At 42.3% G+C, this 13541-nt stretch overlaps 1 protein-coding gene across 1 annotated transcript; it reads left to right on the forward strand.

Moving 5' to 3' along the window:
- The first annotated feature begins 11225 nt into the window (after positions 1-11225).
- Positions 11226-13228, forward strand: LOC122026099 (piriformospora indica-insensitive protein 2-like). Its single transcript, XM_042584736.1, has 2 exons — positions 11226-11870; positions 11956-13228. The coding sequence occupies exons 1-2, from the start codon at positions 11664-11666 to the stop codon at positions 13129-13131; spliced, it is 1383 nt and encodes a 460-aa protein (XP_042440670.1). The 5' UTR covers positions 11226-11663; the 3' UTR covers positions 13132-13228.
- Positions 13229-13541: the final 313 nt, after the last annotated feature.

Here is a 13541-nt window from a genome sequence, read left to right on the forward strand (position 1 = left end):
TCGAATTCCAAATTTGGCATTACTTTTGCTTCTCTCTAGTGTGTCACTTTAAATTAGATTTAACTCCTCAAATTTTGACACATTTTACTCTTTCAAAGAGTAACACTTATCATCCTTTTCATTTTCAAAGGTTAACAATCACCTTGAAAATGCTCTCAAGTGTCAACTTTCCCAAGGTTGGGTTAACTACCTTTTCCATTGGAGTTGACACTCTCTAAACCCATCTAGGGTGTAGAGAATATGTTCATAGGAACCCAATACCTATTGGTGCTCCTTGGATGCTCTAGGTACTCACTAGGGATGACTTCCCTAGATACCTTCCTAAGGACCTTTCTTGGCTTCTTAGAAGCCTTGGTCACTTCCACTAGGTCACTTCTAGGGTTAACTCCCTTTGTAACCTTATTTGTGACTTTATTAGGCCTTTTTGGAGCCTTAGTCACATTGGTCTTGCCAAAAATACTCTTAGGGATTCCTTCCCTAGTATCTTTAACTTGACCTCTAAACCTAGGGTTGGTCCCATAACTATATGGAACCCTATGAAAGGAAGTCACATCCTTCTTGGCTTTAGGTTTATATCCCAAACCTCTATAGCCATTGGATGACTCTTGTCTAGCTTTTCTTAGGTTATGCTCATTTTGACCCCTAAGAATATTTTCCATTCTTGTTAAGGTCCTTTCTAAATTATCAAGTCTTGTCCTCAAGACTTGATTTTCACCCCATAAATCCCTAGATTTTGGTTTTTCATTGAATCCTTGAGCATTTCTATTTTTAGGCATATATCTAAAATCCTTGGTGTTATTGCCTAAGTTGTTATTTACCTTCCTAACCTTAGGTGTGGCAAATCTAGCATGAGGAGGAATATATTTATCCTTAAGGTTATCATGCCTCCTATTCTCATGATAAATAACATTAAGATGATAGGAGTTGTTTCTAGCATGCTTTTTATCATGTGTCAACGGAATGAATTCATTAAATGATACCTTGGTTTTTACATTGGAAGCTCCCTTCTTCTCCCACTTCTTCAAGTACGCCAATTTCATGAGCTCTCCTTTCCTTGGGCACTTTGTGTGGTAGTGACCCCACTCACCACATGTAAAGCACCTAATGTGCTTCTTCTCCTTCTTCTTCTTCCTACAACTCACATTAGTTTCTAAATTAACTTTAGTGAGTTTAGGGTTTACCTCCTTTACCTTCTTGAGTGAAGGACACCTACTCTTGTAGTGCCCCATCTTACCACACTCAAAATATTTGATGCGGTCCTTTGTGCTCTTCTTGGTAGTTGAGGTGGAGGGTTGAGCTTCCAAGATCTCCTCTTCCTCGGATTTCTCTTCTTCCTCTTCACTTGAAGATGTAGATAATTCCACTTCTTCCTCCCTCGAAGATGTGGATGATACCTCCTCATCTTCCTTCTCCTCCTCGAATGTTGAACTTATGTCAACATTCGATTGGTCCTTCTCTTCTTGGACCAATGAGCCCTTCTCCTTGGGCTTCTCCTCTTCTTGGATTTGTGTAGGGTTCTCATGATGGACAATGATCTTTTTCCAAAGATCACATGCACTTGTGTATTCACCTACACTCAAATGGATGTTAGAAGGTAATATATTTAACAAGATTTTTGTTACCTTCTTATCGGCCTCCGCTTGTTCCCGTTGCTCTTCGGTCCAATGCCGAGGTCGGAGGCGTTTACCCTTCTTGTCCGTAGGAGCTTCAAATGGGTCACTCAAGACAACCCATTGGTTCCAATCCATTTGGAACCATGTCTCCAACCGCTTCCTCCAATAATTGAAATCTTCTTTGTCGTACGGAGGTGGAATTCGGATATCCCATCCGAGCGGTCCTTCGGACTCCATCTTCTTCTTCCTCTAGCTTCTTGCTCTCTTGGCGGTTAGTCCGTAGAAGAGCGACCTCGCTCTGATACCAATTGTTGGGACCTTGACGTCCGCTAGAGGGGGGTGAATAGCGGCTCACCCAAATCGTTCGCTTCCTACGTTGTTAGCTTGCACAGCGGAATAATACAAAAATAAACAAGCTAAACAAAATACAAGACAAGAAAGAATGCAAACCAAGCTACACGATCATTTACGTAGTTCGGAGATAAAGATCCTACTCCACGGCGTGTCCGTAAGGTGGACGATCCCTATCCTTCGGTGGATTACTCCCCGGAAGACCTCCGGCTAGCTCAAACTCCTTGTGGGTGGAGAAACCTCACCATAAACTCACCAAGACCTCTTGGACACAAGGAAAACTCTTGAGCACTTGTAGACTACTAATTAGACCTTAACCAAGTCTAATTTCGTCAACCCAAACCAAGCTCCCAAGCTTTGGTTTTATAGCCCGCGGGTTAAAAACCCCGCCTACCAGTCGACTGCTAAAACATGCAGTCGACTGCCCTCTGTAGAAATTCGACCGTTACACCCCAACGGCTCGATTTCACACATTCTGTTCGCTGCCATTCGACTGCCCCAGTCGACTGCACCAGTCGACTGCTAAAACATGCAGTCGACTGCTACAGTACTGCTACAGTAAATCCTAATTCTAGTATTTTACTCCGAGTACAATCTCTCAGCACTCGTCCCTGCCCGACCAACCTAGACCTAGCCTTCTAGCCTCCTCCATCAGCCTTGCGTCCCTCGGATGCCTCCCCATCCTTCACGTCTTGCCTTCTGGAGCTTCCATCGGCCTTGTCATTGTTGTCGGGTCTTCCTTTGCCAAGAGGTTGCGCCTCCGGGACTTCATCCATTGCCAAGTTACACTTGGACTTACGTTGCCAAGACTACATGCTTGGACTTACACCGTCAAGACTCATCTTTGTGTTAGGATCCTTCGTACGGAGGCTAGAGAGGGGGGTGTGAATAGCCGACCCCAAATCGTCGTTTCTTTCTACAAAACGTGTTAGCGCAGCGGAAAATAAACACAGAAACGAAAAGGAAAGAAGACAAACCTCAAACAAACCGATGTAACGAGGTTCGGAGATAAACTCCTACTCCTCGGCGTGTCCGTAAGGTGGACGAAGCCTATCAATCCGTCGGTGGATGAGTCCACGGAGAACCGGCTAATAAATGCTCCTTGTGGGTGGAGAAACCTCGCCACAATACTTGTAACAACAAGAAAGGAGTACAAGGAAAGCAAGAAATAAATACAAACAACAATATGAATGCAACACTCACTTGCCTTCTCTGTCGACCGGAGGCGATGAAGCAGCAACTTCACAACCCAACTGCAGCAGCTGATCGACGACTGGAAGCTCACGCGAAGCTTCGGAAGCGAGCTCAACAAAGCTCAGAACCTCAGAGCACAGAAGCAGAAGCTTCAATCCAAGGAAGAAGAAGAAGAAGTGTAGAAGCTCTCAGCCTCCTTTTATACCGCGAGAAAGAAGCACGAAGAAATCTGCCGCGTTGCGTCGCAGTGCCCCGATCGGTCCACGATCGATCAGAACTCTCCGATCGATGCGGGACCGATCAGGGCTGATCGGTCCCCGCACCGATCAGCCCCTCTGCGCCTCGCTCTGTTCGCCGATTGACTCGATCGGTCACCGATCAGTTATCACACAAGATATCGATGTATCGATCGGTCACCGCACCGATCGAATATTCATGATCACCGGATCGATCACCGATCGATCCACTCATGGTTTTCGCCCAAACCAAGTCCAAACCAACATCCGGTCAATCTTGACTGTTGGTACATTGCGCCTAGCATCCGGTCACTCCCTCCTGCTAGGACTCCCCGCTAAGTGTCCGGTCAATCCCTTTGACCCACTTAGACTTTTCTCTCCGTACCAAGTATCCGGTGACTCCTATGACCTACTTGGACTCCCCATCACCAGATGTCCGATCACCATTGATCCATCTGGATTTTCCCTTGCCCGGCTTCACTCACCAGGACTTTCACCTAGCTTCACTCACTAGGGTTTTCACTTGGCTTCACTCACCAGGATTTCCAATCTGCCTGGCTTCACTCACCAGGACTTCCCAACTGCCTGGCTTCACTCACCAGGACTTTTCCAACTGCCTAGCTTCACTCACCAGGACTTTCTAACTGCCTGGCTTCACTCACCAGGACTTTCACTTTCACCTAGCTTCACTCGCTAGGATTTTCACCTGGCTTCACTCACCAGGACTTTCCACATCCGGTCCAGAGAACGAGCTACCGAGCCCTCTCTGACCACAGTCCGGAGAACGAGCTACCGAGCCCTCTCCGTCTTTCCATGTGCCAAGCTTCCATACTTGGACTTCTCCGTGCCAAGTCTCCATACTTGGACTTTCTCCCGTGCCAAGCTCCCTGCTTGGACTTTTCCGAGTCAGGTCAACTCACCTCGGGTCAACCAGGTCAACCTTGACCACGAGTTGCACCCACAATCTCCCAAGCTTGTATCCTTGTCAAACATCAAGATACAACTTTTCTGTTCACGTCAAACATCGTCAAACATAACTCGTCAAACATCAAAACATAACTCGAGTCAAGTCAATTCGAGTCTGGTCAACCAGGTCAACTTTGACCTAAGGTTGCACCAACACTTTGGACTTTCCTCCTTTGCCAAGATCACACTTGGACTTCCTTGTTATACCTGTATCCTGCACACTCACAATGCATTTCAAATACAACAATAAACCTAACTTAAACCTTTGCCCAAACATCAAAACCTAGGGTCACTAGATTGCTTCAACAGTAACCCTAGGTCCTAGGAGGTGGTAACCCTAGGTTCTAGAAAGTCTTGGCGGGTCATGTACTTTGGACGAAATCCTAGAGTCGGGGACTCTAGTGTTGGTTGCTACTCGGAAAACCTATAGGTTCCACTGTACAAAATTTTTGTACAAAGGTCTGAACCTTTTCCTAGCTACCATGTGTTCTTTTAAATTAAATTTTGGATCGCCTGCGGAACTTAACACGTTTGATCCAAAACTTAATCTATTTGTTCTTTTAGGTTTTGACTTGGATCTCCTGCGGAACTTAACACGTTCGACCCAAGTCTCCTTAAGTTATTAATTCCATTAAATATTAATTTCCATAAAAGGTTCCCAGTACTGACGTGGCGAGGCACATGACCTTCTTGAATATGGGAGCAACCACCACCGACTAGACAAAACCTTTAATAGAAAGCTAATATTTAATTTCCTAAAATAACTTTAGGTTAACCAAAGAGAACAATCAAATCACAAGGAAAAGTAAAAAACAAAAGAACACAACTTCGAAAAAACATATTCGAAATTCTAGAACGTAAGCCTCTTGTATTTGGTATTATTTCCATAAATAACTAGCATGATGCGGAAATAGAAATTACTAGTTATACCTTGTAGAAAAACCTCTTGATCTTCTACCGTATTCCTCTTCTAACCTCGGACATTGTGTGGGCAACGATCTACCGAGATGAGAAACCACCAACCACCTTCTTCTCCTCCAAGCAAGGTTCGACCACAAAAGAAAAGCTTCACCAAGGAGAAAAACCAAAATACTAACCAAGCTCCAAGAGATACTAGCTTTCTCTCCTTCTTCTTCTTCTTCTCCAAGTAGTATCCGGCCACCACAAGAGCTCCAAGGAAGGGAGAGAGGTTCGGCTACCACAAGAGGAAGAGAGGGAGAGGATGGCCGGCCACACCAAGGAACAAGAGAGGGAGAGGAATAATAGATGTTGTGTCTCATGAAGGCACCCTCACCCCTTCTTTTATATTCCTTGGCCTAGGCAAATTAGGAAATTTAATTACAATAAAATTTCCTTAATTTTCCTTGACATGAATTAATTGAGAAAAATAAAACAAAATTTCCCAATTAACTTGAGATGGCCGGCCACATCATTGGAAAACAAAAGAGGACAAGTTTTAATCAACAATTAAAACTTCCTAATTTGTTTTCGGAAATTTTAAAAAATAAAATTTCTCTTTAAAATCTCTTCATGGTTGATAAAGGAAATTTCTATAATTTTAATTTTATCAACATGTGAATAATTTTAAAGAGAAAATAAAACATCTCTCCAATCTATAAATAAGGAAAGAGATCTAATCTCTTTCTTTAATCTTTTGTAGATCTTTTACAAGAGAGATATTTTATTTTAATTCTCTTTAAATTATATCTTCCACATAATAATAAAAATTAAAATTAAATTTCTTTTAATTTAATTTGGCCGGCCCTACTAGCTTGGGTTCAGCTAGGGCCAGCCACCTTATACCTAGGCCGGCCCTAGCTTGTTCCCAAGCTAGCTTGGCGGCCCCCTATGGGTGGGTATAGAAGGTGGGTATAGGTGGGTATAGAACTCTATAAATAAGAGGCTACGATAGGGACCGAGAGGAGGAATTGGTTTTGGTCTCCGATAAAATTAAGCATCCGTGTTACCCCGAACACACAACTTAATTTTATCAATGATAATTCATTCCACTAGAGAACTATCATTGAACTACCGCACCAATCCCAAATTACATTTTGGGCTCCTTCTTATTATGAGTGTGTTAGTCTCCCTGTGTTTAAGATATCGAATGTCCACTAATTAAGTGAGTTACTGACAACTCATTTAATTAATGTCTAAGTCCAAGAGTAGTACCACTCAACCTTATCGTCGTGGACTAAGTCCACTGCAGGGTTTAACATGACAATCCTTATGAGCTCCTCTTGGGGACATTATCAACCTAGTATCTCTAGGACACGTTTCTTCTATAATCAACAACACACACTATAAGTGATATCATTTCCCAATTTATCGGGCTTATTGATTCATCGAACTAAATCTCACCCATTGATAAATTAAAGAAATAAATATCAAATATATGTGCTTGTTATTATATTAGGATTAAGAGCACACACTTCCATAATAACCGAGGTCTTTGTTCCTTTATAAAGTCAGTATAAAAGGAACGACCTCAAATGGTCCTACTCAATACACTCTGAGTGTACTAGTGTAATTATATAGTCAAGATAAACTAATACCTAATTACACTACGACCTTCTAATGGTTTGTTCCTTTCCATTCTGGTCGTGAGCTACTGTTTATAATTTATAAGGTACTGATAACATCATCTTCTGTATGTGACACCACATACTATGTTATCTACAATATAAATTAAATGAACAACTACAAAAAAATGTAGATAATTAGACCAAATGTGATTCTTTATTCATAATGAATGTTTACAAAGCTTAGGCTTTCAGTATACACTCCAACAAGGTGAAAATCCTGGTGGTCGCGGATCAGGAGAAAGTATGGACGGGCCGTGGAGCAAACATCCAGCATGAAGACCTAAAGTCTCAGGCGTTGAGCAAAAGTACAGTCGGTTTGGAGGATCAGTCTGGGAAAAGGTAACTCTCTTGAGAGGAGTAGGTGAGGATGCGTTCGTCGAACAGAAAATAGTAGGCGTCGGTTCTACCTAGGGTTTCCGGAGGAAATCCGAAAGGCAGAACCAGACAGTCTGAAGGCCGTCAAAAGTCATATATTGCTTTACTATTATTTAATATTTGTCTAACTCAGTTTTGCAAGAAAATTAATAATTGTGTAGGGTTATTTTCGTCCTTGATCGGTTGACCGAACCGGGGATCGACCTGCCAAACCTCTAAGTAAGCAGAGTAGATTTCCAAGCCAACTGATCGGGTTCGACCGAAGGATCGGCCAACCGAACTTGGGGTTTAGTCAACCAATTGGTGGATAGGCATTGACGTGATTGGGATGGGTGGATTGGATTAGATAGTCCAACGAGGTCAGCGGGGTCGGTCGACCGAATGACGAGTTCGATCGACTGAATGAAGACTTCTATTCGAGCAACAGAACTTGGACGAGAAGCGGGCTAATTCGGGCAGAATCAATCGACCGATTCAGGGGATCAGTTGACCGATCAGAGTCAGGTCAAACTTGATCTCGAGATCAATGGATTTGGATCAGGTCTGAGGTGGCTATAAAAAGGGGTCTTGTTACGTCACTGTAAGTGCACGATTACGTCGTCAGTAATACAAAAGAGAGAGTGAAGACGATTGAGCACTAGTTAACTTTGCACGGCGAGCTATTTAGACAATCGAAGGTTAATTGAAAAAGAGAGAGTGAAGATAAGAGAGAATGTAAAGAGTAGAGAAAGAGGGAGAGTTGGATTTGGAGATGGATATATTACTAAGATTTTGGTTTCACTATGATGTTAGTTAATGACCCTATGCATTATTTATCTCCTTACCTCCATTCTTATTCACATGTAGAAAGTTACTGGATATCCCCTGCAGTGGACAACCGGTAGGGTAGTTAGATCAACATCCCTTGCAATTAAATAGGAATGATTCCTATGAAGTCCGTTAACGGGATAGCCTGTCACTGACACCTCTCGGTCATACAACATAGGAACACATGCACTACTTAATGAACATAGAGATGATGATTACAATTGACTACGACTACCTACTTCCTTGTAGAAAATTGTTTCTCCTTTCAAGATAATACCCTAGACGTCCGTTAGCGGGATCTGCCTATCACTAGTGTCCCTCGATCATACGATCTAGGACATTCCTCTACGAGATCCACAATCAGTCCACATCTACATGTTTGCACTATTCACACACTTCATCAAACACATAGAAAGCACATCACAAATAGAACATGACATAACACTTTATTGAATAAGGAAATATCCAAATACATAGTTCATACATTCACAATCACATCATAACTACTTCCTACATCTTAGATTTAGAGATCTACTCCATAGCAAAGGAAATACAACCAAAGACGAAGAAAGAAGCAAATTACAACCCAATACAAAGAAGTAGAGAGATGAGAGTGCTTATCCTTGAAGCGTGGTGTCCTTGGAGGTGCTCCCTTGCTCTGGAGGTGGACGGATCGGTGAAGATATGGTTTCTAGGATTCCCCCAAGGAGGAGAACCCTCCTCCAAGAAATGAGGGTGAGCCCTAAGCCAAAGATGAGTGAAAAGGGGAGAAACCCCCTTTTATAGAGCAGGGCACATACACCACACAACCCGTGACACAACCGTGTGGATTCATACGTCCTTACCCGACTTCCTCTTGGGTTGAGTCACACGGCCGTGTGGCTCACACGACCATGGTCTTCTTCGCCTATGGAATGTTGGCACGGGGAGATTTACACGGTCGTGTGGGTCACACGACCGTGGCTTGATTTTCCTCTTATGGGGACATGGGGGTGTGGATTCATATGGCTATGGCCTTCTTTACCACACGACTGTGACATGCACGCCTCTGGAAACTTGGCACGGTCGTGCCATTTGGCACAGTCGGAACATGATTTACTTCGGGATGGCCACACCGCCGTGTGGCCTACACGACCCAAGCTTGATTTCTTCTGCTCTCGTATGTGTTTTTACTCCATTTTCGCTCCACATGCGTTCTGTCAATCAAAATATGCAAAGAGCAAATCACCGAACAGAATATAATGGAAGTATGACATTATCATAAAATAGAGTGTAATAAATATAGATTATGCTAATGAAATACAAGTAGATGTGCGTCAAAATATGATTAAAAGTGTATATAATCTATGTACATCAGGTCTCGGCCAGCACTTCAAAAAAAGCGAATTTAGAACTACTTATGCTCCTGTGTGTTGCTCCAAAGCGCTTCAACAACATGCAACTGTTGCTCCAACAATCAACGAACTTCTAGTTACTCTTTTATTATTGGTAACACAGTTTCTTTTCATTATTTTTAATACGTGTACTTGCATATCTGTAAAGCCTTTACGAATTGATAGTGGATTGCCCAATGTAAGCGATCAACGATGGCGAGCTTTGGAGTAGAAGTCGTCACAGGCTCCGAATTAAGTAAAACCAAAGGCATCAACTTGGTGTCTGTTTTACTTGTTCTTTATTTTGCTATGTTTACTTTATGTTTTTCGAAAAATGATAAAGCCACGAATGTTATTCACCCACCCCTCTAGCACGTCTCGATCCTACATAATATAAATACTATGTTTCCCCTCTCTTCCTTTTCCGTTAATGAATCTTTGCTCATCCCATCTAAACAGAGGGTTAGGGTTTAGTATAAATGCTTCTTATTTCCGTCTATAGTTGAGTTCGTTGTCACGTAGTAGATTGATAGAATTGGGTAAGAATTATGTATACTTTGTAATGTGATGGGTAGGATTATGAATTTCACCTTGTACAGAATAATATGTATACTTTGTAACGCGATAGATTTTAGACAGTCAGCGCTTCTTAATTTATCTAACGGTTGATAAAAATTATTCATAAGACCATACTAATACCTAATTCATTATTTTAAATATGTATGCTTCGACCCCACTCCCTGTGCCCAACTAGAAGCTCATTCGCCCTTCACAATTGGATAAATTATATCCAAATTAATAAAGGATAGAATTGAATGTCTGGATTTTATTCCAAACTCTATGTAAATAATTTATTTGTGACAATCCAAACAACAAAATTAACTTCTTTTTTGTTTTTTTTGCATAATTATACTTTTCTTTAAATCTTCTATTCCTTTCATCGATTTGTATTTTGAAAGTTCGGTTGGATTTTCTGTTTTTATAAAATGAATAAAGACACTTTTCGTAATTTCAGGAATGAGATTTTCTTTTCATTCTTAATTTTTAAATATTTACCTCAGCGAAATTGAAGCGACAGTGCTGGTGCACCATGAGTTTTAAATGAAAAATTATTACTCCCAAAATTATAACAGCTGAGTGCTCGAGTCCGTTATGCCTCCCAAAGCTGCTGTTTCATTACAAAGCGGATCGCTAGCTTTCTGATTCCACTGGCGCAAGTTAAAGTAGATGCTCCCAAAATGGTCCATGTCACTTTAGTTTGTTTGCGTCCTGCACCATTTACAATCGCCCAGAGGATTTCTGTACCGATGAGTGTCAATAAAAACCCTAATCATCCAAATTGTGTAGGCAAAAGCCCAGCAGGTCCCAATGATGGGAAGAGAGAGAGGATCGAAAGCAACTCATCATATTGATCGGATGAATGGGCAGACAATGCCACAGTATGATCAGCGTGCAGTGCTAAGGAAGTAATTGTAATCATTAAACACGAAGTGCTTAAGTTGGTCCAATTAATTAGTGTGGTTTTGAAAACACTGCTCAAAAGATGTCCTATAATAAATCTCTTGTGGCATTTGCACAAGAGGAGAATGACAAGGTAAAATAGAAATGGAACCCACACATCTGCACCCTCTTTCATGGATCACATGGTTTGTAGGTTGGTCCCCCACAACAAAGCTGCAAGACCTACGGTTAAATCTCCTCCAACTAATTCACATCCCTACTCGATATCATCTTCCACCTCCAAAATGCAATGTGGAAACATGGTTTAACAGTAAAAAAAGAATTCCACATCGACCTTTCTTTCATGGTCATGAATCCTGCTCGTATCATTATTTTTATTCATGTAGAGCAAACTTCACTTTGATTGTGCTTCTGCATCCTGACATCCTCCCATCTCTCCCTCTCTCTGACCCTCAACTCATCCTTCTTTGCACATTGAGAAACCATATTCTTTTTGCTAGCTTTTGGCTCATGGAGTAGTTGGAGAGTTCTCTTACATTAATACCTTCTTCTTTTGGTATCTGAGGGCGAGACAGATGCAAAGAGGACACAGCCTTGAGCTCCTCTAATCATTTCGGTTTTTGATGGTCTTCAAAGTTGCAAGTCCTACTTCTCCACTTCTTGAGAGCACTGTTTTGTCAAGCTCAGTCTCATTACCATAAAATGAGAAGAGGATCTTCAAACTGGGTCCTTCTTCTGCTCTCGTTTCTGGTTCTCCATGTCTCATTGTCAAATGAGCAGGAAGACTCAACAGCTCCCATGCTGAGAGCAGAGCAAGAAGCTCTATATTTGTTGATTCAAGACCTGGTTGGAAAATGGTGGAATGGTTCAGAGCTGTATCCAGATCCCTGTGGGTGGACTCAGATACAGGTTCCAGGCATACAAATTTCCATATTTTTTTCGCCCGTCCTCCTTTGTGGAAACTTCTTAGGACTGTTTCTGTGTCTAAATGCAGGGAGTTTCATGCGATGTTTACGACGGAAAATGGCACGTCACTGGCTTAACCTTCGGCTCAATCCTAGACGGCTCTCTTGAATGCTCAGAGGATGCATCCTTAAGTCCTCTTCTTTTTGAGTTCGAGCATCTGAAGAGCCTCTCCTTCTTTGGTTGCTTCCTCTCTTCACACCACAAGACCTCCATCCCCTCCAGCCACTGGGAGAAGCTTGCTCCAAGCTTGGAGACGCTGGAGTTCAGATCAAATCCAGGCCTCGTTGGAGAAATCCCTGCCAGCATCACCCGGCTCACCAAATTGCAATCTCTGGTGCTGGTTGACAACTCTTTATCTGGAAATTTGCCTCAAGAACTCGGCCATCTCGTGCAACTCAAAAGATTGGCACTTGCAGGAAGCCATTTCTCTGGTCAAATTCCAGCCTCCATCGGAAGCAAATTAAGTGAGCTGTTGATCCTCGACATGAGCAGGAACTCCCTGACTGGCCCTCTTCCCTCGTCGCTCGGCGCGATGAGTTCGCTTCTAAAGCTAGACCTGAGTGACAACTTCCTCCATGGCAGCCTCCCGCAAGAGCTCGGACAGCTGCAGTGCCTCACTCTGCTTGACCTCAGGGGCAACAAATTCTCACATGGCCTCCCTCAAGCACTTCACGACATGGCCTCACTCCAAGACTTGCTTTTGTCCAACAACCCGTTGGGCGGAAACTTGATGGGAACTGACTGGGGAAGGCTCACAAATCTCTCTACGTTGGACCTCTCCAACACAAATCTGAGTGGAGAGATTCCGGAGTCAATTGTGAGGGTGAAAAGGTTGAGGTTTCTTGCACTGGATAACAACAACCTCTCTGGCTGTGTGCCCACCAAGCTTGCCGATTTACCTGACCTCACTGCTCTCTATCTCAACGGCAACAATTTGGCAGGGGAGCTCAAGTTTTCTGAAGCATTCCACAGAAGGATGGGAAGGAGGTTTGCTTTCGGTGGGAATCCTCACAGTTCAGTGGGACGATATTGCAAACAGGAGAAATCAGCAGGTTCTCAAGGCAAGGGAAAGGGAAGGATCATGGATGATCAAAGTTCGAGCGTGTTGACTTCCCTTAGTTTTCCAGCTTCTTCAATTAACGTTTGGTTGGGGGTAGCTGTTCAAGAGCTGTTGGTTGTGATTGCTTTGATCTTATTATTATAGATACTTTGATTATGCATCGATCTACACTTGCATGTTTTTTTTTTTTTTTGTTGATTCATAGTCCAATTTGAGGATTCAACCTAGTTTGCTTGATTCATGTGTGAGTTTTTTACGCACTAATCTTCACTTGGGGAGGTACTCAAACTTACACGAGATTTTCCCATAATCTCAAAAAAAAAAAAAAAAAAAAAATTGTGAATGCTTTTGTAGAACTATGACAATTATTGTATGAAGTCTGACCGATGCTCATTGCTCTATATGGATGCAAATGCCACTTAGAAAATCAACTTTGCATTTAAGTGAAGGACACAAGAATTAATGATCAAGCTGGAATTTTCAGTGATAGTGAGCAGATCTCCAAGGAAAATTAAAAATATTTATTTAGCTAACACATTTTCCTTTTTTGACTA

The sequence above is a fragment of the Zingiber officinale genome, chromosome 10A, assembly GCF_018446385.1.
Source record: "Zingiber officinale cultivar Zhangliang chromosome 10A, Zo_v1.1, whole genome shotgun sequence".
Taxonomy (NCBI): domain Eukaryota; kingdom Viridiplantae; phylum Streptophyta; class Magnoliopsida; order Zingiberales; family Zingiberaceae; genus Zingiber; species Zingiber officinale.

Bases quoted from the DNA above. Each gene is read 5' to 3' on its own strand.
- LOC122026099 (XM_042584736.1), top strand. From the start codon at position 11,664: ATGAGAAGAGGATCTTCAAACTGGGTCCTTCTTCTGCTCTCGTTTCTG. The intron at 11,871-11,955 runs GTTCCAGGCATA...GTCTAAATGCAG, and splicing joins GTGGGTGGACTCAGATACAG to GGAGTTTCATGCGATGTTTA.